This window comes from Macrosteles quadrilineatus, unplaced genomic scaffold, assembly GCF_028750875.1.
Source record: "Macrosteles quadrilineatus isolate MER2022 unplaced genomic scaffold, UCM_ALF_1.0 Scaffold_3__2_contigs__length_128488019, whole genome shotgun sequence".
Taxonomy (NCBI): domain Eukaryota; kingdom Metazoa; phylum Arthropoda; class Insecta; order Hemiptera; family Cicadellidae; genus Macrosteles; species Macrosteles quadrilineatus.
In genome coordinates, this window is record NW_026542596.1 from 4,115,744 (window position 1) to 4,143,235 (window position 27,492).

Consider the following 27,492-nt stretch of genomic DNA (forward strand, 5'->3'; position numbering starts at 1 on the left):
CATTTTGTACAGCTTAAAAAAAAGAAATAATTTTGTATATTGAAGCGTTATTGTATGCTTAACGGTTACGGAGATAATTAAAAAAACATTAAATTTAAAATTATCATTTTATTCTTATGGAGAATAAATAAACTGTTGTAGTTTACTTGTTTATGGATATATTTAAATTAAATTTGGCAATTTTATTTGTTTCATGATACGCTATCATCATTTCAATAAAAAAACACACCTCAATAACTTCCCTGTAGCAGCAAACCTAGGTATTCATTAAAATTAATGTCATTCAAATCTTACTAATATTAAAAATCTGAAAGTTTGTGTGTCGTGACAATTTTTAGGGAATATTTTTATAGAAATCCAGCCAGGTAAATGGAAATTCGCTTAGTCTGCAGGTTTGCTGCAGCGCGGGTATTTAATTATAAAGTGTATGATATAAGTTTGTGGGAACTAAACTAAAACTATCAGTGATTTTTTACAGACTCCAGACTTTGAACAGACAACAAATCAGGTTCACTTAGCCTTCCCACTCAGTTTTTTAGTCCTGTATTCAATCAGCCTGTACAACCTAAAGAGCCTGCAGGAAAATTCCTAAGGGGGGAAACCAATGTTATGTTTGGAGGATTGGGGAAAAGACCCTCCCTTTTTTTTGTTAGCGTAATACATTTCTTACTTTATTTATGACTTTATATTATACATTACACAAATTTAACTTGAATGAATTGAGCTGACGCTTGGTTCATGTTTCAATTTACTGTTTATTAGGGAGGCAGGCCACTCATTCCATGTGGTTGACCATGTACAGCTTGTCCCGGGTTCTGATCCCGCCAAATCACAAATGGATTTTACTAAGTGATAATGCTGCAGCCACTAGGTCTAGCCTTAAGTAATTTGAAAAACAATCCCGGGCTCGTGCCTAGCGTACTAAGACATAAAAAATCAAACGTTTCATCCTAAATATTTGGTAATCTGAAATGGGTCCGGTACCAACCATTTCGGACTAACGGGACTCTACTGTATGCAAGTAGGCCTACAAGTAAATCTATTAATCTTTATTTTATTTTACACAGATCTTTTGACTCAAGTATTTTTTACTAAACAATAACAAAATGAAAATGAACCGATCAACTGGTACGTTAAACAACTAAAAACTAAAAACTGTTCGTACGGTTGAACTGACTCAACAAAAAGTTCCCACTATCTTTTGTAATCCAATAAATGTAATTTAATTAGTGAAGTAAACAAACAAGGAAATTGAAATCAACACAGTAGATCACTGACAGATACCAGACATGTAATGTGATGCTTGGCCTTAATTAACTAAATGCACTGGATACTCTATATTGATTGGATATAGTGATAAGCCATGTCTCTATGTAAAACACCTTGCATTAGAGTATTCTGTACAACAAATGTATAGTTAGATATTGCAACAGCTTTCTGGAGCTCCTCCAAGACTATATAAATCCTGCAACATTAAGTCAATTCTTATTAACAATGTTAATGGTACAATATGATCAACGATATAAACAACTCATGGATCGCTGGCTCAGTGTTGGCCGCGCGGTCGAGCTTCCCCCACCATCGACTGGCAGAAGCCGACGCAGCCCATACATTCACCATTATAAAACACACTTTTTAAAAATGCTGCTTTGTTGAAATTTATAGGGATAAAATATTGCTAACGCTTATCAAACTCTTTTTACTAGTAAACCTTTTATGTCTGTTTTGTTTCTTGCAGAAAATAGCCCATCTGAATTCTTTAAAACTACAAATTCACTAAACCCGTTTTGTAGATGTTTTTAGACAACTGATAATGCTAGTTCCAAATTGTACATGGTAAAATAATAAGTGATTACAAAAGAGAAATAGAAAGTACAATATTTGTAATTGAAATTCTATTTTATTAATCGAAAAAAATAGTACATAAACATTTAGAATAATTTTTAGAAGTTTTTGCCGCAATGGTAACGTTATGTTTGACGTAAACGCGATATTTTTTTCTTTCAATGTTTAATGGCAATGTATCTTACGAAATAGATCATAAAAAAGTTATGCTTATCACGTTAATGTCAAGCATAGATTTGCGGTAAAAACTGGACAAATGTAGTAGGGTTTCTAAGAGTTTAAATGTGTTATTTTCTGCAAGAAAAGAAGAAGAAATAAAGTTTAGAATAGTATAAAGTGTCTGGCATGCATTAGCAATATTTTATATCTATATATTTAAACAGAGCAGCAACTTAAAAAGGTGCGTTTTACAATGGTGAGTGTATGGGCTGCGTCGGCTACTGCCAGTAGATGGTGGGGGGAGCTAGACCGAAAACAGCGCCCGCAGTGCTACTGAGAGCGCAATCCAGTAGTTTTTACATCGTTGAATATGATTCCTAACAACTTGCATAACCTGCAACTTATCAGTATGCTTTGTAGAAGAATTAGCAGCTGGGTTAATAATATGTTATATGAGGAGGTGAATGTTAGTGTTTCACATTCACCGATTAAAGTATGCCATTCCCTCATCTTATAAACACAAAATTCGACAAACACTTATTATGTACTAGTAAGAAATAATTAGTTCATTTGCTAATCGGAGGTGCAACTCTCAAAGAATGTATCCCTCATGTCAACTTCCGCCCACTTTCCCTACTGATTTTTTATGTGAATTTCACCATCAAGGGCATCAAGCCATCAAGCTTTGCCACCAATAGGCTATGATTATTTATTATTATAAAATGTATTGATATTATTATGTACACAGGGAAATCACAATTAAATGACAATTGTGAGAAAGATGCTGTTGAAAGTACAACAACCTAACAAAAACACTACTGTTTAATAACTTAAAATGATTTAGAAGTTTTGTTTAGTCCTACTGTTTACAAGAAACTTTACACAGTTTGAATGCTGACAACTACCATTTGTATTGGACACTTTCCACACATATCCTATTTATGTATTTTATTTTTAAGGAGGTTACCTTCTCACACAAATAAGTTTTTACTTAATTTAATTTTAAAACTATAATTACAATTATCACAAATCCATTCTAACTACATTCTGTAATCGCGGCACTAACGTGATAAATAATTTCCAACAACCACGGTCACTTCCTAATCATCTCCCTCGTTCGTGGAAACATTACCATCATATCCACATGTTTGGTTAAAAACTAATGGGCTTGGTTGGTCTTTTCCCTATTGCTGGAATATTGTAAATTAAAGGTCATTAAAACTTTGAAGACATTTTCCTTGATTGCAATAGTCAATGATATCAGAGCATTATTAACGCCCAAAAGTCCAAATTAAGTATTTAAATCCACACATAAAAATTGGGAACAATAATTATTTCCCAAACATATAGTGTTTAATATTCCTAGTTTTAAGCTAAAAGACATACTTAGATCAGAAGTTGACTTGGAACAGGCACATACATGGATCATGTCATTGACAAAGGAACAGGAGCCATGGGCACCTGCAGAAGAACATTTGGCTAAAAATGGGGACTCAACCCGTGACTGATCTGGTGGATATATGAAGCCATAGTCAGTCAAGCCTTAGTCAGTCAATACCCAATAGTAGTAGTCAATAGTAGCCTATGGTGGAATACGCAGTCCTGGTGTAGTGGCAGAAGGCATAGTAGACTGGGGCAGCTGCTAAGCTGCAAACACTTGCCTGCACATGGGTATATGGCACAAGATCATGCCCGACAGTGGTGATGGAGTCAAATCTAGGCGCTCTCCCACTCGGACTGGATATAAAGAAAAGGGCAGCACTAACAGCACTGAAGACTTGCAGCAAAGGAGAAATATCTACTTCGAGAAGGACAGGTCACATGTCAACTCTAAGGGAACTCCCGGGTTTAGACGTGGAGATGATGGTCTCAGATCTCTTGATTAGGAAGGACGACTTTGCTAAACCCTACCAAGTGGTCATAGGAGACAGAGGAAAATGACAGAAGGTAAGGGAAAAAAGTCGGCGATGGTGTTTTACACAGACGGATCGCGGAGGGAGGGCAGGTCCGGACTTGGAGTGTATGGGATTGGAACCGACCTCTCAAAGGCCGATGGCGATAGAGCATTGTGCGAGACTGCAGCTGGATAAAAGTCTGAAGAGGAGAGGAGTTCTTATCCTCTCAAACAGCCAAGCTGCTCTCAACGCTTGCGTAGTGGAATCGAAAGTTGTGCAGAGCTGCAGGAACGCCCTGAAGACCTTGGGTGAACACAACAGAGTACAACTTGCATGGATCCCAGGTCACGCTGGGCATGAAGGCAACAAAAGGGCTGACGTCCTGGCGGACGAGGGGGCGAAGTCCGAACTTGTCGGGCCTGAACAATGCTGTGGAGTTCCAGTGAGCAAAGGCCGATCAAAAATCTGAAAAATCCTAGCCCGGGGTGTATGGGAAAATACCACAGGCCCAAGACAATCAAATATTCTCATCAATCCTCTTAGTAAGGAATGGAGAAACATCTTTGACCTCCAAAAATAAGTCTCTTGATAGGTCTCCTTACAGGACATGGCCATGTGAAGAAGTACTTCAGAACAATAGGGCTTAGACAAACGGATCAGTGCAGATTCTGCCTCTCCGAAGCGGGATCCGCTGAGCACATATGGAATGTCTGGCGTTAGCCCAGAAGAGGTTGAAATACCTAGGAAAGGCATTACTGATGCCTACTGAAATAAGAGAAGTGGGTGTGCACCAATTGATACGCTTTGCAAGGAGACTTCAGTTGGTGGACTAATCTAAAAGGGTGCTACAAAAGATCTTTCAGGTCCTAATGTAGTAAGGGGTAATGCTACCCCAGCCCCCAAGGAGAAAAAAAGCTACAAGACAACAAGAGTTAATCACATTAAACTCTGAATATTTTAATTTACAGCTGTGCCCCTTGCTACCCGCTTGGTACTTTTCTGGTGCTCACCAGACCGTTTCAGTAATGAGAAATAGTTACAACTCCCAGTAAAAAACATTTTTATATGTTTGGTCTCCTCCCAAACAGCGACTCATAGTTTGGGAACCACTGCTCTACATCGTCAGCCGTGTAAACTATACTTTCAAATATTAGAATAGAATATGCAAAAAATTAAACAATAAAGTCAAAAACAAGTAAATAATAAAGCAAATCATGTTAATTACTTATTGTACTATTATCTTATCAACGAAACTCTACTCACAGCTAAATTATGACTGTCAGTAGGTTAATTTAAAAAAATGGCAAAACAGGTTAAAAAATGAGTCAGTGATGAAAACATCAGCTTGTACCTATCTTAGTACCGATACATTTTAAATGGTGCCATCAGGATATGAACCCAAGACATCACTGTCGTTGCGCTACCAACTGAGACATTGAGAGCTTTTACAACTCCTAATTAGTTACGGTTCTTGTAAACCTATTAGAACTGAAAGCACAAGAGAGATTGTATTTTTAAGGAATAACAATCAAGAAGAGGGAAAATGAAACCAATGGAATATTGAATATCACATTCTATTTGAATAAAATTATATATCTTAAAAACATAAATTAATTGTAGCCCAGTCCTCACTATTCTTATTAACTATTTGTATTTTTGAAAATATAAGTACTTTGAAAATAAATACTTTTGCTACAATTTATAAGCTGGTCAAGTGAAGATGAGGCTTTATGTAATAAATTAAAGCTCAAAATAACTGCAGGCACATGAAAGAGGCAACCCTCACAAAGCTAATACAAGAAAATGATCTGTGGTTTGTTTTACAACTATGCAATGTGAAAATTAACAATATTTCTATACAATTTAAAAGTACAATAGACGATACACAAAATGGGGCAGATTCAGAAACATACATGATAAAAATCATAAATCATTAACAAACGCCACACAAAATCGTAACAGGGACACAAATATAATATAATATAAATATTTTTTATAAAGGAAACTGGAATGCTAAGTGACACATAACAAAGTAATTATATTGCAAATCAATACTCGGGATATACACAATTTACAGATAAATACAATTATTCAGAAATTCGATAGCAGAGCTGTGCACGTACAGGTACAGTGCACTCAAAACAAAATTATTTTTTGTGTGTAGATTAACATGTGTAAATATTAAGTGAGAAAGTACAAAAAAGCAGTTATATTTTCTCAAAGATGAAAAAAAACAATCCTGTTGTGGTTAGGCTTTAAGGCATTCAATTTAATTGTAATTATTTTCCTACATATTAATTAACACTTGCATCATACACACTGGTATTAAACACAAAGCGATTTTAAAATGAGCAACGGTTGAAATTCAAACTTTCAAATACAAGAAATTTATTAACAATTATTACTAACATAGTTTTTATGTTGCAACATTTAAGCGGATGGAATTTTAGTCTACCCAGCTAACCTATGTAGTTATGGTAGTCTACCTAAGTTGTAGGCTAGGATCGGTAGCTCTGCTCCGTAGTGTAACTTGAGTGCACAGCTCGCAGGTGGTGGTAGGAGGGGGAGAGGTAGGGGGATTAGGAAGGGCGTTCCTCGTTGATGGTGGGGGTGGTCGCCGGAGACTTGCGGTTAGCCTCAGCTTCACGGAGAGCTTCATCAAAACTGACCATGGAATTGGAGCGGGATGTTGTCACTTTAGTCTGCACAAAGGAAAATCCAACGGTCAACAGTAAATAGTCGCTCAATAACCTAATGAAAATTAATGGTAAGAATCCATTTTCTGCAACTAAAATGTCAACTTACTGAATATTACACTTAACATTAACTTCCAACAGTCTGCTTTAACTAGTCTGATGCGTTTGGTCAATGCAGAGAAATTTCTTTAGCCATTTCCATTTCGTCTACTATTAATTGGAGCTTGAGAATGTCACTGTGTTGACAGAACATGTCAGATGCGAAGTCAGAAGATAACCCTTCAATATTTAATGGATGGACAATTAAAAATCAAATCAATGGTCTGAATTATGTAATTTTATTGTAAAATCACTATAAAATGAGGAAAAACTTGTTTGAAAGATACTTTGCTGTCAACTGTTTTTAGACTGTATTTCACAATTACAGTTAAATTACAAAAGAGAATTGTTTTTTTGTTAATTGTGGGGTTTTCTGACATGAGCCCCTTAGTAGAGATTAAACAGAACCAGGATTTGGACTGTTCCCACATAGAAATTGTTGGCATTCATCAGTCGATTAATTTCCAGAGTTAAATTTATGTGTAAGAAGCACAAGTTAATAAATATTGTAAAAATTATAATAAAGCAAGTGGTTAATAAACAATAAAAATTCACACAGTTAATCACACAAGTACCACAAAAAGTGTAAAAATTGGTCGGCAAATCATTTTTATATTTTTAACCTTTACCTTCTTTGTATTGCCATAACAGTATACTACAAAAAATACACAATTTTAAAACACGCATATTTTATATAAATAAATGTACTATTGGATTTTTTTTTTTTAAGTGATTATTTACTGAAAAACAAGACTAGACAGGATCAGAAATAAAGATATTGAACAACAGTTTGAATATGACAACAATATTAAAAAACAATTATATAACTAGGATGATTTAGTTAAATAATAAAAATCAAGGAGAAGTAAAATCAGGCAAATATACGGGTTTGTTTAATTATACAAAATTTTAGCCTCCTGATTGCATTTAAATACTACAAATTAGTGTAAAAAACCTGCATTTATGAGATCTAGTGCGTTGCCGTGCAATGCTCAATACTTTCTTTTTATGCACAGGAAAAAATCCTGTCCCTTCCCATCCCGAACTAAAAATTTAATCCCATTCAGTTATGTTACACCTTTGACTATTAATACACCCAACAGAACATTTAGAATCATCCACTTACAATTATTTGTTAAAGAACACACACACTTTGTGAACTGTTAGTAAAGTTATCTTCCAAATACTTTCCCAAAACAAAAATTAATGAAAAAAATTTGACCTTAATTTTTCCTAAACAATTTTTGATTAACTAGAATTAATCCTCCCTGGGCAAGCAATTGCGTCAGTCTACAATAGAAGTCACGGAAGTCTAGAACAGTGACATAGAGACATTAGTTACAACGAATGCTTAAAAAAATTATGCATGTTAACTTCAGTTCAGCATTAACCTTAAATCATGAAGATGGTAACCAAACATTGTTAGCATCCTACCAAGACTATCAGGTTTCTGTCACTGGCAGACAAGAACATATAAAAATGCTATATGTAATGCAACCAAAAGACATTATTCCAAAGGGAAAACTAAACCCTGATAAAAAATATTTGCTATCTAAAATACACAGGGTGAAAGTGATATTTGACAGGAATATAAGTAACATTTTGGCAACTAATGATTTCCTTTTTTTATAGGAGTTTACAAGTTTATAAACAATTTAATAAGTTAACAGTTAATATTTATGTTTGAAGAAGATTTTCTGTTGACCAAACATTTGTAAAAGGGAGGTTTAGATTAGCAGTTGGAAAAAAGTTTTTTAAACTCTCCAAATTGAACAGAGACATATATTAATTTACACGATACCTTAACGTTTTCGTATGCTGAGCCAAGTTTGTCTTCGAAAGATCGGAAAGAATCAGAGTTCTTGAGAGCTCCAATTTTTGACGTAAATCCAGTTCCAAGTCCACCAAGGAGCGAAGTAGTCTTTTCAGCGGTGGTTTTTATCACAGATTCAGTCTTTTGATATCTGAAATCAAATACCAAATTTATATATAAATAGTACACCAACACCAGTGAAATCTGATACACTCCACCACGGCAAATGTTACGTAGAAGATCAAGCAAGATACTACACAAAAATTATATTAAAACTGCACTGATTTTAAACAAAGTATGAATATTTTGCTGGACATTTTAAAAAATTACTACAATAGACTCCCTATAGTCACAGCCCTGAAATGTTAAGTTTTCTAATGGTACGGCAGGCAAAACAAAATATCAGTACAATTTCATGATTTCTCGAATTCTCAGACAAAATTGATGGTCTATTTTATTTTATTTGTGAGTGTGTGAATATTATTGTTATTACCAAATCAGCTTCATGGTTTGGAACCAGAATATTAATATATTGAGTGCTCTTTTCTGCATGTTAGACGATGTGTGAGCAACTAGAGTTTTAAGCCTAGTCGACTCTGGCCTACAAGTTCAAGCATAAGGTCAGAAAATTAAGCTCGAGCCGAGCTTTTATGGTCGTGATCGCAGAACGTAACTGTAAAGATCACAAGATCATAAAATTCACGCTTTCATGACTCCATTGACAAGCATCGATTCGAATAGAAAATTCTTTTAATCGAATCATCAAATTTTTGCTGCTTCGCACCCCTACTTGTAACCATTCAGACACGTTTTAAACTTTTGGGTTTATTGATTTATTAAGATTGGCAGGCATTTTGTTCAAACAAAGACAAACTTTTATCTGATTGCTACCTCCTTTTCTTTACTAAATAATGATTAAAGGACAAGTAAATAAGTTAGCTATCAAATGTTATCACATAGGACATTATGAGTTAAATGAGAAAAAAGTATCCAACTACACCCAACCACCTATAGCAAGCCTTATGCTGAGCTATTTACAAAGTTAAATGCTTCTTCTGTTTAACAACCAGGCCTAAAGATAGGCACCTGCCCATGTAGCCCTATGCCATAAGCACGGCAGATTTCAACCAACAAATTTTGTACTTACTAGTTAGTATCGCGCTCTCTGTTTTATTTCTAATTTTTAATTTAAATCGGGATAAATAACCCATTTTCATTTCATTTATTAGTAAAAGGGGGGATTACAAATCTATAATATTTTTTGTCTAAGAAGTAGATAAACTTATACTCTAGTTTGTTCCATTCCCAGTTTGACTTGATGCATCAGTTCAAATGTTCATCCCCTTTTAGAGAGTTGTGCTTAAATTTGCTCTTGGTTTTTTATCTTGTAACCAGACCCCACTTCGTATACGATGAATGTGGTAAACCACAAACAGAAAAATCTTTGGTGGCACCAAATGTCAATTTTTTTACAATATTATTTCAATAGCTTTTTGTAATGTTACACTCTAAAGAAAAACTCAATTTAGGAAAAACAAAAACTACTCTGCTTACACCAAGTTATTCTCACATAACCTATACATATTTTAATCTCAAGTAGCACTTAAGGGTGTTTGGTCAAAAATTTGATGTCTTATTTTTTGTTATTGTTCAATTGTACTAAAAATTAGAGATACAAATATATAAGACAAAATTATTTATTTTGAATATTAAGCGAGATATGGAGCTAGAAAGTAGTAAATTTTTCATCTTTGGTACCAGTTCACAGGGAGAATGGGTAATGCGGTTCTCACCAAAATTTGCATTCATGTGTGGAAAATTAAGATAATAATCACTAGCTATTTAAAATTAAAAATTTAAAAAAATTGTAATTTTATTTTTTATAAATTTAAAAAAAAATAAAATTTAAAAAGAAAAATTTTAAAATAGCTGTTTGTTTTTGGGAAAAATGTATCCATATGTTGGAATAAAAAAAAATGTGATATGTTAACTCGTTTGGGCTGTGAATTCGTACCTTTGATGCCTTGCGCTGTCGGAGCACTACTCGTTGAGAGTGTGTACACTAACACTGGGGCTTTAGAATACAACGATAAACGTATTCTTTCAATGTTAAAGGATGTTAATAATTACGTGATGTTAAAGTATTCTAAAGCCCCGGTGTTAGTGTACAAACTCTCAACGAGTAGTGCTCCGACAGCGCAAGGCATCAAAGGTACGAATTCACAGCCCAAACGAGTTAACATATCAAATTTTTTTTTATTCCAACATACAGATACATTTTTCCCAAAAACAAACAGCTATTTTTAAATTTTTTTTATTTTTAATTTTTAAAAAATTTATAAAAAATAAAATTTTAATTTTTTTTTAAATTTTTAATTTTAAATAGCTAGTGATTATTATCTTATTTTTCCACACCTGAATGCAAATTTTGATGAGAATCGCATTACCCATTCTCCCTGTGAATTGGTACCAAAGATGAAAAATTTACTACTTTCAAGCTCAATATCTCGCTTGATATTCAAAATAAAATTTTTTTTCTTATATATTTGTATTTCTAATTTTTAGTACAATTAAACAATAACAAAAAGTCAGACATGAAAATTTGCGACCAAACACCCTTAAACATTTTTAGCTAGTTTAATTTTAAATGTTTTCCCCAAACCTCCCTGCCTGTTGAGGCCCACCAAACTTGAGGTGGGGGGGGGGGGGCAAAGAAAATATCACAAATTGTGGATATTTATAGGCATGTAGCCTACTGTGGATACAATACTCCCTGGTGTGGATTAACGTCCGCACTAGTGAGTACTACAACTTTCTGCAGTACTATCCTGATAATTAGACCAATTTGTTAATACCACGGCAAAAATGTGGTTCAAATTCCACTATAAACTGTAGGTCCCTTAGTCGCCATTAGCTGTATGGGCTATTAATTAACAGCTGTGTCTAAGGAATATGTTGGCCTTAGTCACTAACAAGACTACAAGATCGCGCCATTCATCCTACACTCATCTCTATTCATACTTGGCTTAAAATACCTACTTTGTATGGTCGTCATTTCATTGAAAAGTATTAAAGTATCAAAGCTGTTTGTAGCCTAGAGTGCAATTCACCCTAAACCTGGGACTGGTTGTAATACTGAAAAAGTGAAAAGGTTACACCTAAGCCAACTGGCATTCCATCAGTAGTTTAAAATAAAAAAATTAAAAAAACCAGAGAATATTACTGATTTAAAAATTATCTTTTCCTAAACCAAGTGCCAAAATGTAGACATTCCCATTTGGCTTAGCCTGATTGAATGAACATACGAGGGCCTTCCAGAAAGTATCAAAGGTTTTGCATTGGCGCTATCGCCACTATCTTAGTACACGGTATTTTTTTCAATCAGAACATCCCCAAACACTATAACGCATTTCTCTGCTGTACAGCAGTTCTGTCATTGCATAAAACATCATATTTAATGATTTTCCTATAATCAGCACATTGGTTTCTGCCACCCATTCACTATACTTGTGCACAAACATTGCACAGTCGTGACTTTGTGGTAGGGATGGATTTGATTCCTAAAATGTCCACTAAAATTTCAGGGGTTTGGACAGCTTTCCCCTAGAAGTGTATAACAAAATTTCTCAATCATAAAATGCCACTAGCGTTGAAAACAAAACCATTTTACTATTTCAAGTATAGTAAACATAACCCAAAAGTGAAATGGTCAGCAGGACATGGAAAATCTTTTGGTTTTAATATAAAATTAAAAAAATGTTTAACTACAATTTCAAAATGAACTCTTAGAGTTTAGGCTGGCAGGCAAAACAACTTACATTGGGGCTTCAGTGACTGCCTTGCTGACCTGACTAACCTTCTCTTCTACATTATGGTAACTGCGATGAAACAAAAGAACCAAATAAATAATGTGAACTCAAAATGACCGCCACCACAAAACATAAACCAAACCCCACCAACCAAAACAAAAAAAAAGGTAATAAATATTGGATAGGATGAAGGTTAGGATCCCACGAGACATGTTTAGTAACTGCAAACGGTAAAGGGCAGACAACACTAACAACAGAATCACAGATATTAATACGTGTTTTTAAGCAGAGAGAGAGGTGGAATTTAGTAAGTTAGTTGCAAATATTAGCTAGGTTAGCAAAAACGTGGAAGAGTAACATTTTTTTTAAAACTTTGGCACATAAATTAAATTATTGGGGAAAATATCAAATTTATTTGCTTGGTAGTTACACTATTTTCTCTCAAAAGATCTTTAAACATAAAAATGTGAAAAATTTTTATAAAGAAAACATTTTACATATATTTATTACACTCTGTATGATATTAAAAGGCTAAAAAGTTGTATAGATTCAATTTTTGCAGTTTTTCTAAAGATTTAGAATCAGATGGGAGGAGGGACCAAAACAAAAACCTTACCACCAACAAAAAAAAAAAAAAAAACATAGTTAAACGTTTCTAATTAGCAAGTACTTTCCTATTTCCTTCGGCAGAGTAGTCGATCAATCAATTTTTAACTTTCTTTGATGGGGTTTTAGTGGACAAAAGACTTAAAGCATATCTAATAGTTTTGTATAAAATTTATAAATAATTTCAGGGTTTCAACCAAAACAATACTTGAAACTGCATTCCACGGTTTTAACAGTCTGTTGGGCGACATTTTTAAGGTCCCAGGCTTGGAGGGGTGATTAAATGTTCATGTAATCAATTTCCTATTTGATTACATGAATATTTTATTGATTTTGGATCAATTCAAATAAATTACCCTAATCAGTGGTAAAACAAAGTTTGGAAGGAGGTGAGAGGAAGGAAATGCTGGAGGTGCGATAACTTACAGAGGTGCTTCAGTGACAGCCTTGCCAATCTGGGAAATGGTGCCTTCTACATTCTGGTAACTGGAAAAAACAATTATTCAAGCGCTACAAAACTGAAAATAAAATATAATGAAATTAATAAAAAACTAAACAAAAAGAAGTAAAACACAATTAACTTGAGATTTTCACATGCAACTTTTAAGGAGGATACACTACATTTCTCAAAGAAAATTAACCAATTTTTGTCATTACAAAATCAAATCTCGGGAACATTGACAGAACAAACGTATTGCAAGAGTTTTAAACCTAACAGTTAACAAGCAAAAGCTAATTATATCTTTCACCACAAAGCAAGATGCAAAATTCATTGAGACAAATCACAGGTTGAAGAAATGATAATAATTGTTGTTAAAAATTTTATTCAATTTTGCAAATGTTTGTAAATTTTAAAATATCAATGTATGGACTAAAGATTTGCATCGGACTAAAGAAATGCCATCGTCGTCTCCTGTGGTCACGGAAACGTTATCGTCTGCTCCCGCGGTGACGGAAACGTCATCGTTGTCTCCTGCGGTCACTGAAACGTCATCGTCGTATCCCGCGGTCACGGAAACGTCATCGTCGTCTCCCGTGGTCACGGAATCGTCATCGTCGTCTCCCGCGATCACAGAAACGTCATCGTCGTCTCCCATGGTGACGGAAACGTTATCGTCTGCTCCCGCGGTCACGGAAACGTCATCTTCATGCGCGATCGTGGCAAATTCCCGGTAAAATACGAAATTCACGCATAATTCCCGGTTCAAAAAATTTACGCATAATTCCCTGTTTTCCCGGTCGGTGGACACCCTGAAAAATTACCCCCACTCCCAAAAAAAACTGACCCTTTCGGTGGATTTGGGAGATTTAAAAATAACTTCCCCAAATTTCCGGAGTGAAAATAGGGGGGGTTTAAGTTGTTACCGATGATCTACCTTGTATAATTTTGCCGCTTTATGTTGTGTACTGGTGGTCTGCTTCACCCTGTATAGTAATATATTATGGTTCCATATATCGGTGAAAAAAACCATTTTATTAAAATAATTATGTCATCTAATAATGCAAAAATACATCCACGGATGTAGCGTACTTTGAATTTTCCTAATCCCCTGATTTATTTTATCTCATTTAAATAAAATTTATATTTATCAAAATTAGGCTCTGCCCCTTTTTAAATTAAGTAGGCTAGTTATACTTGAACGTCAGCATTTTCAACACTTTCTTCATTTCTAAACAGTTTTTTCCTTTCATCAATAAAGTTATTTTAGAGTTCAGTGATGTGTTAGATTACAGTAATACCCTAATAACATTTTAAATAATGTAGAAACGAGTATTTGCCACTTTAATAGTAATGCATTATTAACCGTATACAATGCAGGAATGATGATGCAGGTTGATGTCTTCATGGCATACTTAATAAATAATCTTACTAAAAATTAAATAAGATAAAACAAAGAACATAAAAATCATATAAAGATAAATAATGTAAAAAACTGATAACAAAAGCAAGTATTTGTAGAGATGATAAACTAAAGCAGAAACAATTAACACATAACTTTGTTTACCGCTTACTCTAACTTTGACCACAACTTACACATTAGACTCCTTGACATTGCGGATACCCTGGCTCATGTCGTCCTGGAACTCGCGCCACACACTGAAGCCCAACTTGCGCTTGAGTTCCTGCGAAGCCTTCATCTTGGAGGCGAGAACATGTCGAAGGGTCTGTATCTCCTCCTCAACCTGTTGCAAATGTGCGTTTATTTTTAGGCATTTCAAACCAAAGTAATTTACTCATTGGCAAAACTATAACATTTAGAAAAATTAGATGTTAGTTAGTCTTGGCTCATGAGAAGAGAGACGAGGCTTCAGTATCACAGGCTAAGCGAGCTCACTCTCTTCTCAGACAGTCGTCTCCAACGTTCTACGATTAGGCAGAAGGCAACTAAGACAGATCAAAGGAATGTCATGGATCATGGCTTCCTAAGATTGCACCTACATCGCTTGAGGATAAAAAATGGTGACAGGAAATGTGGGCGGTCTGAGGAGACTACGGACTATCTACTTTTTGACTGCACAGCTCTGAATGAAGTAAGGGAAAGCACTTTCGGAACTATGACATGGGGCGGACACCTGCCTCAGGACAGGAGGAGCTCAGACGGGAGGCTGCAGTTCACTAAGGAACTCAGATGTGATGGGCTCTGGGGCACCAAACGGCAAGAGCAAAAAGCTCACATTTTCATATATATCTACCTATTTTTCAAGTCTTATTTACTTAATCCACAGCTAAATAACTTCAGTTTGTAGCTCATAATTTCAGGTTTCTTTTTTTAAGTGCTATGCTCTCAATCCAAGCTGGGTGATAATTGAGTGAGATTTATTCCACATCACAATTTTGCTTTTTTGTCTTGTTGCTTTAAACCTTCTTTACAATCAACTCTATCTCACTTATAATTAAATTGACATCCATCATAATCAAAAACATCTTAACCCATTCCTGAGTGAGTTATTATCATACAGTATTATTTGAGTAAGTAAGTATCATGCAGTTAGAACTGAGTAAAAAAGGCCCAATGTAGGCTACACTGTTTTAGTAAAAAACTCATTAAGAATTTAATTTATGAAATAAATGCACACATAAAATAAAACACTTGTCTTTAAATTGATCTACTTCAATCTATTTCTTGGCCAAATTAAAAAGTAATATTCAATTCCTTACATAAAAAACTCTACATAAAAAACTTTGTAAAATCTGCAAAACCACAAAATAGGCCTGATACAATTTTAGCACCAAAATTGCATGTGTACTAATTTATGGTGTTGTGAGTACTATACAAATGAAAAATTAGGTATGTCAATAATAATGATAGTAGACTTAAGTCTTTCGTAACCTGACACCCTAGGACGGGTGCCACCCGTCTTTAGGCGGGAATGGGTTAACAAACGCATTTGATAAACGTACATCAAAAAAGTTTAACAACAATTTTTTTAGATGAATTTGCAAGATGAATATATACTGTCTTTATGTCTCAGGTGCAATATTCCATGGATCCAAAACCTCTTATTTTGTTCTCTTTTTGTGGAGGGAGTGAAGGTTCCATGAATCTAAAATGACCCAGAGCAACATTTTCTATAATAACACTATGGCTTAGTCTTAGTTAAGCACTTTGGGAACACCCTGTATATGTGCTGTTTGAAATCGGCGATGGGTTGATGATAGAGATCAATATGTTGACAAGGACTGTGTTCAGTGAACTGTTCAAGCTATAGTGTTACTAGGCTTCTTCCCTCAGTACAGAACTCTAGACCACGGGTCCATATCTGTGTGTTGGCTTGGCTTCATATCCAGGTTATTACCATGTGGTTGTCTGTCATTTTTCAAGACATTTTGCCACAGGAAATTTTCTGTGCTGTGCGGTTTATCTGTTACAATATAAAAAAAATTAATAAATAACTAAGCCTATCTGCACCTGCCCATGATGTTTACCTTGGCTAGTTCATCAGCCCACTCCTGTTTCTGTCTCTCCTGTTCCTCCGGACTGAGTCCCGCCAACTCATTGATCCCAGAATCTGGAGACACGTCCGCCACCACCTCCTCTCCTGGGGAAATATAACACATAATGTTACATTCAGATTATATATAATCCAACTGTAGATTTAGATGTGCTCTAAAAATACAGTTACCTCTTGAAAATTCAATATCTACATGACTGGGAGGTTTGACGTTTTGGGTGACCAAAAAAATAGGTACCTAACGAACAACTTAAGAAAATCTGATTCTGAAGGCTTATTTATTATTCCGAGTCGGTTTGGCTCTTCTACCCAAGCGATTTTCATAAGTTTGGTCTTAAATTAAAGGTACAGGTATTAAAGGTGCACGGACAGATTTGCCATCAAGCAAAGGCATTCATTTATCTGAAGTATATTTCGAGTTATGCCCAAAAGCAACTTCCACCCATTTCTAAGTTAAATTAGGTTTTTCTTTTCCGAGTTTGTTAGGCTATTCTACCTGACTGATTTTAAAAATTTTTGTCTTAAATTAAAGGTATGCACGCACAGATTTGCCATCAAGCATCATCACTCATTTATCTACTGTATCACTCTCGACAAATAAATGTTTAAGATGGGACATGATAAATGATAAGATCGGACGTACCTAAAGCAGGCTGCTGAACAACAAACAATCTAAATTAATTGTTAAAAAATAGAGTTATTTATCATTGATTGATAGTTAAATTATTTTGCTTGAAACCTCAAAATTAACCGCCGGTTTCACTCACTTAGTTAATTATTAAAAAGGAAAACAGTGTTTATTGAATAAAAACATATTTAGTTTAGCCCATTACCCTGGATCTCGTAGATATGAATATCAAATCAAATTCTCTTTATTCACTTTATACATTTTACACACATGAATAGTGTCAACGCATACAAAATTGGTTATGCAACTTAGCCTAAAAGACTTAACCATACAATTTGGCAATTATTTATTTCATATTACAGTATTAATATTATTATTTTATTTTATTGTTAAGTATAACCTATATTTCAAATTATATTAGGCTTACCTTAATTAAATAAGTAAATGCAAAACCTGGTCTACCTCCTTAAAATTAAATTGACAAAATATCAAATAAATAACAGTAATGTATCCTGCTCAATAATCAATACTATTCACAGTAAATGCCAAAACTAATTAGACACGAGACTCTGGTTACAACACAATCAAACACCAGCATTGCAGTATCTGATTACACTGTATCACACTATCAAATGTCAGATTGTACCAAAATTTCAAGACAATCACAATAGTCACATAATTTCCAAAACAAAAATATAGGTAAATGCTATAGTTATTGGCACCTTAACTGTAAGCTTCGGAGAAATCTACCACAGCTCCTTTGCAATACTTTTTATAATATCTACGTTTTTTAAACATGTAGCAGAATGTACTGAGAATACAGGGATGTATTAAGAATATATATATATCATTACTTAAGTTTATTAAAAAAATAAAATATAAAGAAATACAAAAACCATAGTTATTGGCACCATCAACCATAGCTATTGTCACATCTTGGCACAGTTATTGGCACATATAAAAAAGTCTACAAATATTACATTTTAAGTGTCCTAAGATGGACTTTGTTGTCTTATACATAAAATAATGGAAAATAAGATTGTTAAAAAACCCCGGTTCTGATTAAAATTACTCTGTAAAGGTTCTTATCATTACAAACAAAATAGTGCAATCCCCCCCCCCTTGCTGTAAAGAAAACAGTTCAAAAACTATTGCAACTTTTGTGATTTGCCCTATCAAATATCATAGTTACTCCCACCGCACTTGCTTACACACGATAAAGGTTGTTGACAAGCTAAATGGAGAAAGTATGCGTCAGATTGCTGATACTGTTTATTAATTTAATATTCACTTTTGCTCTTTATTTATTGTTTACCAAATACAAGTCTAAAATTTACTTCTAGACAATTAACTGTAGCAACTCATTTAATCGCATAAAAAAGTATTGAATATGCTACTATCATTACTTAACCATTTCTGTATTTACCATTGTAAACGTCACAAGGAAAACTCATCACCATCCCTGTCAATGAGTAAACTTCACAATCATGCATCATTTTACAGTTAAATGAACACAGCTAAGCCAGCACTGACTGAAGACAAAACAACTGTCACCTCACAGATAAATTATTGTAATCACATCTACAGTATTTGGTAGACCCTTCACTTGGTAAGCCTCACAATCGTACATAATCACACTGTTAATCTGTAAACCACGTGGACTAAAGACAAAGCCACAATGTTCAGTAACTCTGTGACCACAGAGTCCAAGCTCATGGCCATTGTTAATCTTATCAACATAAAAAACATGTAGATACAAGTTTACATTTGCTGAAGTAATGATGATTCAAAATCCTAATGAGAGAGAATTATAGGTTTGGTGGACATTAAACATAGTAAATACTCAGTGCGGAGTGCATTGAACACAATGAAACATGAAATACTGTCTAACTTGTTTGATTTTTAAATACAATTTTAGTGAACACATTTTCATTTATTTATTATCATAACCATAAACTGCTGTAGTCAACCAACTACAATCTAGTATCACTTGACGGATACAGGTAATTTAAACCTTTTGATGTAAAAATCAGTGATCAGTGAAATGCTATACTATAAAAATACATACTGAATCAAATTTATTTAATTCCTCTTAAATATGTTTCCATCTAATCTGTTTCATTTAAGTGTATAAGCAACGAGTTAACCCTTAACCTTGTATGGTAATTTTGTCGTAATTTTACAAGTATGGTGGCAACCCAGGTGAGCATAACAGTAGCTCTGTTATAGTCTGTAGTCTGTCATACCCCCATACGCATGCTTGTGTTACCAGTACGGTACTGTGTTCATTGGGGGTCTAGTGTACCTACCCCCGTGCGTGTAGTACTCAGTTTTATTATCATAATTAGTATTAATAACTTTATAAATTTATTATTTATAATTTTGATAGTATTGAAAGTTTGCCAAACAAACTTAGTATCTGTTAATCAATTTGATGGAAATGTCTAACCATAGAGTCCACTGATCTAGCTTCCCAGTAAAAAGGCGCTTTTACCGTGTCTGCCTTGGTGAAAAATACTCCAAGACAAAATTTAATTATGAAACCTTTAAAAAAAAAAAAAATACATAAAAATAATGTGCCAGGGGGACAAATGTAAAACATTTGTGAAGTGTGTTAATAGGACTTCTAAACCAACCACTGGACGAGGATTTTTAAAGAAAAACACACATTACCAAAGAAAGTGTTTAATTTCTTTAATTTTTGGTTCAGGATTTTCTTGATGCTGCAGAGGTTTTTGAAAGCTCATTTAGCAATTAAAGTGTTATCAAAATTTAACCCCCCCCCCCACGAAATTCCACCTCTTTTCAGTGAAAAGTAGTTCAAGGGTCTATTTTTTGTACGTTTTTGAACACCCTGTAAATAGGGATGAAAATAATTTAAAACTTTTTCCACTAAAATACTCAGGACTCAAGGACCTTTAAAATGAGGTATAACACGACCCCCCTTTACATTTGAAAATTTCCCAAAAACCACCCCCACCCCCCAAAATCTGCCCTTTGGGGTGCTTTTTTGGGTTTGAAAATAATTTAGATGAATTCCTTGGGGTCAAAAGAGGGGGTTCCAGTTGCAATTAGGTTTCCATTTGCTTTCATATTGGAGCTATAGAAGCCGGCCGGGTGGTCTGAGACACCCTGTATATGTATCTGTTAGCACGATAACTCGAGCAAAATTGATCAGATTTTAATGAAAATTTTTTATAAACGTGTAAACCTACATTTATTCTAACGAGTTCGCGAACCAGCATGATCGGGCTATGGGAACAGGGTTTTATGGGGTTGAAATAGGTTTTTCCCATTTTTGACCCTAAAAACCCAAAATTTCACGATTTTATTCCAAACCATTTTGTAGAGCTTAAAAAACAAATAATTTAGTATATTGAAGCGTTGTTGTGCGCCTAATGGTTACGGAGAAAATTCCAAAAGATTGTAAATTTTGAATTCCCATGTTATTCTTATGGAGAATAAGTCAATTGTTGTTGAGGTTTACTTGTTTATCAACATATTTTGATCGAATTTGGAAAATGCATTAATTTCTTACTAAACTAATAACATTTAACAAAAAAAACCTTTTTTACCCTCCCTGTTGCAGCAAATGTACTCGTCTAACTAATTATATTTAAATGGGATAAATGTGTTATTTTTAAGGAGGCATTTAAAATCTAATCAGGCAAATGGAAATTTGCTTAGTCTGCAGGTTTGCTACAGCGGGGGTATTTATTATTTCTCGTAAAGAACAAATTACCATTTAAAATAATAGTTGTTAGCGGAGCCACAACTGCTAGTTATTAATAATTCAGTCAATAAAGAGGCATAGGCCTATAAATGTTAAGTGTAATTTTAGGAAGAAAGTTAGGAAAGCTTAATATTATTTAGAGCTGGCATGTTTAAATGTAAATAATAGCATGTTAGACTGTACACTGTTAGAAAACACTTGAAAATGTTGAGCAAGCAAACTCATTGTAACAGTGTAGTTCTACCTCCAAACTATCACAAAATGTTGCATTTTATAACCTATCTGACCAATACAATAGTATTCCAACAAAAGATAATTTATAAAATTGCTTAATTAGATCTTTAAAACACTGCATTATTAATTAAGTTAATGCCCAAAAATATTATTTAACCAGATAGGCCCAATACAAATCTGTTTGTCAAATACAAAGCTGTATATAAAGCTAAAATAATATTTTTTTTTAAATTGAGAACATACATACACATTTTTGTTTTTGATTTTATTACATAGTAAAAAATAATACAAATATGAAATGATTTATTGTTGAGGTTGTAATAGGTGGGAATTAAATTTACTTTACCAGTCTATCAATACTTATAAATTGATGATATGGGGAATGTTCACCCAAATAGGAGTGAAGGAGTAGTGAATGAAGTTTCTTTGACTACTTGATTCAATAGTCATGATCATTTAGCCTAATGTTCAGGAACAGCTGGGTCCAATGGCAGGTTTATGTAAACAAACTATCAGCTGACACGTCCAAGGTCACACGACCGCCGCGCCGCCGTTGACCCTCAGTGGTAACAATGGCCACAGCTGTTACAATATTGACGTACACAGATCTGCAGTTCAGACGGCTACCACAGTAATATCAATGTTGTCATTTTTGGCCTATTTATATATCTATTTCCGTAAACCCAAAATTTTACAATTGAATTATTGTGAGTGAACGGGAGGCTGCAGAAAGCTGGGAGAGGTTTCATTTTGAAGGTGCCAAAAGGTTGTTACGGAATAAAATAATTCACATTTAAATAGCATGTGAATCAAACCCACCGCCACACTTCTAAACGTTATCGGCTCATACCGATAAATTCAGTAAGAAAATGCCATTTACTTTGACTTAAATGAGTAAGCGGATACAGTAAGTGATGATTTTGGTACCTTTGTTATGTTACAATAATTGCTTTGTATGATAGTGTGTCGTGTGAGGTATAATAAAAATTACTTTCCTATCTTAAAGTTATCGGACTATTTGCTACACAACAGTTAGGGTACAAAAAGTAAACATCTGGCACAATTAATTTACCTCTAACGAGCTGTAGGAACTTGGAATAGTTTTTGTGGTTGGTGATTTTCGCCAAGTACGGTTTGCTGAGGTCCTCGAATTTCACTCTCACTCCGCGCACCCATTTGTTCCGTCCCGATTTTTTGTCAAACACCTCGGCCTCGACTCTCCTCGGGTCCGTCTCCTCCAACCCTAGACTTGTGGGTTCGTCGAACTCTTCCTCCACGATGACAAAAACGCAGTCTTCTTCGGCCACGTCCTCGTCAAAGCTCGGTGTGTCCGTTTTTGAGACGTAAGCGTAGTAGCAGTCCTCTTCGTACTCGAGGGACGCTGGTTCCGTATCGTCGCCGGATGTCGCGGTGTTTTCTCCCATCCCATAAGCGATCACCTGTCGACTGTAGCGAAGCCGTTCGCGTCCGTAGCGTAGGGAAGCAGCGGAATGAGGTGAGGTAACTACCTCCACGTCACTTCCCCCTCCACCGCGGCCAACGGTACCGTGACTGCGCTGTACTGCTGAGCTGACTGGTCTGGTCAATGCGCCTGCGCTGCAAGCTGCGCCGTCGCCCTCGCCATCTCAGGCGGCTGTGAAAAAAGCTTTCACATGCAACTAAAGATCTCACTTTGGGGAAGTATGGGGTTTTGTTTGGATTTATGATCATAAACCTGTTAACTTTCACGAATTCAAACGGGAGAAAAATGGAAAAAGGAACATCATATTTAGAACTTAGGTTTGCTGCTACAGGGTAGAAAATAAGGGGGGGGGGGGGGTTATTGAAATATTGATAATAATAATAAATAAATAAATAAAAAGGTCTTTATTTAGCAAGCGTTTTTGAGATACAATATTTCTGCTTTTCAAAACAACTCTTGTCCTTAATAGGCCTACTAATAAATTAAAACTAGAGAATCCGTGCGGTTCAATGAGCCGCGAGGAAAACTTTATGCTTAAATTCAAGTAATTCTAGTTACATCTTGTTGTTTAAACACTTGTTAGAATAGTTATTTGTGTAACTAGTGGTGAAAGTGGCACTTTGCTGCACACGAGAGCAATGTTTACGCACGAGCCGTAGGCAAGTGCGGAATGATCTCGAGTGCAGCAAAGGCCTTTTTCACTTGTGTTACACATTATATTTTTCCTACAGTCACTATAAAGCATATAAATAATTAGTCTTTCAAACACTATACAACACGTTTTTAGGTTCAGCTGGCAACACAAATGGTGCCCTAGTGAAAGTAGTACCCACGGTCCGTATCACTCCGCTATTTTTCCTCGGCAAGAAATGTGCTCCGCGTTTTGAGAATATAGTTCCGTATGTTTTTGTAATTTGAAGTGGTTTCCGCGCCTAACAAAAATGCTTTAAAGGTATTTTCTTGTTTATTAAGATGGTAGGAATGTTTTAAAAACGTTTAAAAGAAAAGTACAGAAAGTTCAGAAATACCGAAACTATAAACACGAAATGACAGGTTAAATCGTAGTTATAATCGTCAATCAGCTGCTCATAGTATTATTATCTTTAAGTGTTGCCAACCTATTTCCAAGCGTACACGGATTACGTGCATAATAGAACCACGCTGTTTTGTGTTGTTTCGTTGGAATCCTGATGTGCGGCAAAGTATAAACCGTACGGCAAAGTATAAACCGTACGGCAAAGTATAAATATGCAGCAATTAGCAGCTTTCTGTACTATAAACAGTACAAGGAAGCCAACTTTGTCGGGTGTCTGTAGGAAAAATAATTTTAAATATATCTATTTGCGTCGTCAAGGTTTATTTACATTATTTCTGATCTCAGTTTTAACTGATAAAACTTCTAATGAATGCCAAACGATCTGCTTCAACTCGAGTTAAAATTTGCTAAAAAGTTTTTCCAGGATTGAGAATTGATACATTTACTTTAGATAGAACTACTTTTACCAAGCAAATATTCCTTTAGGCCTAACCTTTTTTTTAAATGTATTCAAAGAGTTGGCCCGTATAACTTGATAGGGGAGGGGAGAGCATTATACATGGTAGGGCCGAAGTATGAGAAGGCGCGCCTCCCCACCTCATGCCTATCTCTAGGAAAGTGCAACAACTTGTCCTGTCTCATGCTGCGGACAGAGACATCTCGGCGAGAGAGAAGTTTCTCACACAGGTACTCAGGCTTGCCGTTCTCTATAGCTTTACGTATCAGGATGGAGGTTGATGTATACAATTATCTTTAATTTGCATAATATTTGCAGTGTTTCTGTAAGGAGTTATGTGATCTCTTCTCGCGCAATTATAAATAAATCTAAGTGATGCATTTTGTAGTCGTTGGATTTATTTAGGTCGCCTTTTGTATGTAATGCTATTTCCGTATGCTGGAAGACAATAATCAAAAACTGACAATACCAAGGCCCTTACTAGTTTTATTTTGACGTTCTCAGGTAAAATCCCTTTCAATCTATATAGACCCTACAGCCGGCCAAGGGCTCGCTAACACATGGGGTTTGCATGGTCAGTTAGCGTCAGGTCTTCGTCAAGAATTACTCCAAGCGTTTTTAGTTTCTCGCATATATTGATGGCTGTCCCATTTATTTTAATTTTACTGACCATGTCTTAATTTTGTTTAAAACGTCTTGCGGTGCAATATGGAGGACTGAACATTTATCGTTGTTCAGTTCCAATCCATGGCTCTTTGACCAGACAGATATAGCATTCAGCTCATTATTAATGACATCAAAGGCTTTAGCGTAACATGTTTTACCATAGGACAGGGGTATCTGGCAATCATCAGCATATAAATGTAAATTGCACGTTTTTACAATTTTTGTGATGTCAGTAGTGTATATATTGTAGAATATTGGATCTCAGCATGTTCCTTGGGGAATTCCTCTTTCTTTTGACAGGGGAGATGATACTTTACCGATGATTTTTGTTACCTGAGTTCTGTTTTTGAGGTAAGATTCGACCCATTTTACTGCTGTGTCATTAAATCCGAAATAGTGCAGTTTGGCTAACAACAATGTATGAGATAATGAATCAAACGCTTGAGAGTAATCCAACATGATTAAAGAGCTACATTTACTATTTTCTTTTGTTTCTAAGAGATCGTTATACAAATTTAGAAGCGAAGTGCAAGTGCTATAGTGTTTCCTGAAATCTGATTGTTGTTTTGGTAAAATGCTTTCTTTTTCGACGAATTCTGAAATCTGTTTAACTACAATTTTCCCAAGAACCTTTGATAAATTTGGCAGTGCTGATATAGGTCTTAGATGTTTAAGACTTTGTGTTCTGATGATGCTTAGTTCTGGGCAGTGGGCTCACAATACTTTCTTTCCAGGCATCTGGGAAGTATCCTGTAGCTAGTGACTGGTTTATCAAATAAGTATTTGCTGAAAGACAGTACGGACTCATTGATTTAATCATGAAAATATTTATACCGTCATTGCCCTTTGCTTTTGAAGAGCTTATTACATTTATTGCTTTTTGGACCTCTGCTATACCCGTGCTTTTCAACGGGAAGAAAATGTGACTTAGAGAGCTATTAAAGTGGTGCTGATGTGTGTTAAATACAGCAACTCTATGATTTAGTTTGAAAATATAAACTGATTTAAAAGCGTAAACCTACTTACTTTCAAACCCCTACTTTTGATGTTAATAGATCCATACCTTAGTCTAGCAATAGCATCAATTGCTTCATATTGATATTTCATAAATTACATGTTTTACCTTTACCATGATTCGTCAATTTCAGTCAAGCCTCTTCACATGTAGCTTACTATATACTGTAAATTAAAAAATTAAACTTTGATCAATACTTTAAAACATATACAACCTCACTGTAAAACCAAACATAACCCTCCTCAATCTTTTTCGAGTAAATAAACAAACACCAGTTCATTGTACTGACCAGCTATCAATCAAATCATATGAACATTGAAAGCACGCCAGACGTAGCCCTTTCGAAATCAGCCTGTGGGGCAGAGTCCTTAGGAAATTCGTCCATATCAATACTTTTCGGCAAATCTACACACTCTAAGCTTCATTTTGATGTGCCATATGCCTATATTTTTATTTGGTGAATGACCTTAACCATTTACGTTTACATAAAATTTGATTGTATCACTTTAATGATATAACTAGTGTACATGTTGCTCGAAATCAAGCAATTGCAAAGAAGTAAAGTAGTTATTTAAAAACAAATATAAATTAAAGTAGGAAATATTTAATTTTAACAAAATCAGTAAAATGTACCCAATGTGTTTTGTTGAATTGAAAAATAAATAACAGCAATTAAATTATACAGCTGATCAAAATGTAAACAATTATGTTCTTCATAAGGATAACATGGGAACTTTCAAAGCCACTGGGACAGAGCCCAAGGGACTATTTCAAAAATGTAAGGCCAGTTTGCAAATCTACGCGACACGCTCTTTCCAATGAGACGTCAATGGATAAAATCGGTTAAGAAATGGCGGAGGAGTTCAACCGACAAAGTTTCATGTAGCGACACAAAGAGAATTGAAGACGGGATAGCTAAAGCTAGGTGAAACTCGTGACGATGGAGAGTAGACCGAGTTGAAATAACTGGAAAACAGCTGACATATGCTTGTTGTGTCACTGGCTACTTCGTCATCCAAATGCAGACTAGACGGCATGTCAGGAGTATTTCTTTGAGCCTTAACTAGTCCCCAGAAAGCTCGTGGATTAGAAGATATGTTTGATTGAACATTGGATAAATATCGAGTGTGGCATTCACGAGACAGCGACATCTCTCAGCCTTGAGAATTCATAATAATGGACAAGATTGAAACTTCTCTTGAAACGTGCATGCGCAGCTTTCTTTTCAATAATGCATTTTTTTAGGTCATCATTAAACCACCTAGGGAAGCGTGAGATACCAAATTTCTTCAACAGACTTGCATTTTTGAAGATTTTCTCTAAGGAACTTTCCAAAAGATCAAACTTTTCATCAGTTGAGATCGGCTGATCTTGTTTTTTAGGCT

General features: G+C 35.0%; 1 protein-coding gene across 5 annotated transcripts; it reads right to left on the reverse strand.

Annotated features, from left to right (window-relative positions):
- Positions 1 to 5,464: 5,464 nt before the first annotated feature.
- Positions 5,465 to 22,922, reverse strand: LOC128990561 (tumor protein D54-like). 5 transcript variants are annotated; one of them, XR_008490542.1, is made up of 8 exons: positions 22,544 to 22,922; positions 16,851 to 16,963; positions 14,958 to 15,106; positions 13,349 to 13,408; positions 12,326 to 12,385; positions 8,496 to 8,658; positions 7,917 to 8,006; positions 6,474 to 6,601 (listed from the first exon to the last, which is right to left on the reverse strand). XR_008490542.1 is itself a non-coding variant. In XM_054412983.1 (7 exons), the coding sequence occupies exons 1-7, from the start codon at positions 22,893 to 22,895 to the stop codon at positions 6,479 to 6,481; spliced, it is 1,020 nt and encodes a 339-aa protein (XP_054268958.1). In that variant the 5' UTR covers positions 22,896 to 22,922; the 3' UTR covers positions 5,465 to 6,478. The 5 variants fall into 5 exon arrangements, 4 of the variants coding, with proteins under 4 accessions (XP_054268958.1, XP_054268960.1, XP_054268959.1 ...); XM_054412983.1 differs by lacking the exon at positions 7,917 to 8,006 and having other exon boundaries at positions 5,465 to 6,601; XM_054412985.1 differs by lacking the exons at positions 7,917 to 8,006; positions 13,349 to 13,408 and having other exon boundaries at positions 5,465 to 6,601.
- Positions 22,923 to 27,492: the final 4,570 nt, after the last annotated feature.

Coding starts and splice junctions, on each gene's coding strand:
- LOC128990561 (XM_054412983.1), bottom strand. CDS start 22,895: ATGGGAGAAAACACCGCGACATCCGGCGACGATACGGAACCAGCGTCC. Junction 13,409..14,957: donor AATGTCAAGGAGTCTAATGT/GTAAGTTGTGGT, acceptor TGTTTTTTCCAG/TTACCAGAATGTAGAAGGCA. Junction 8,659..12,325: donor GCAGTCACTGAAGCCCCAAT/GTAAGTTGTTTT, acceptor ATTTGATTTCAG/ATATCAAAAGACTGAATCTG.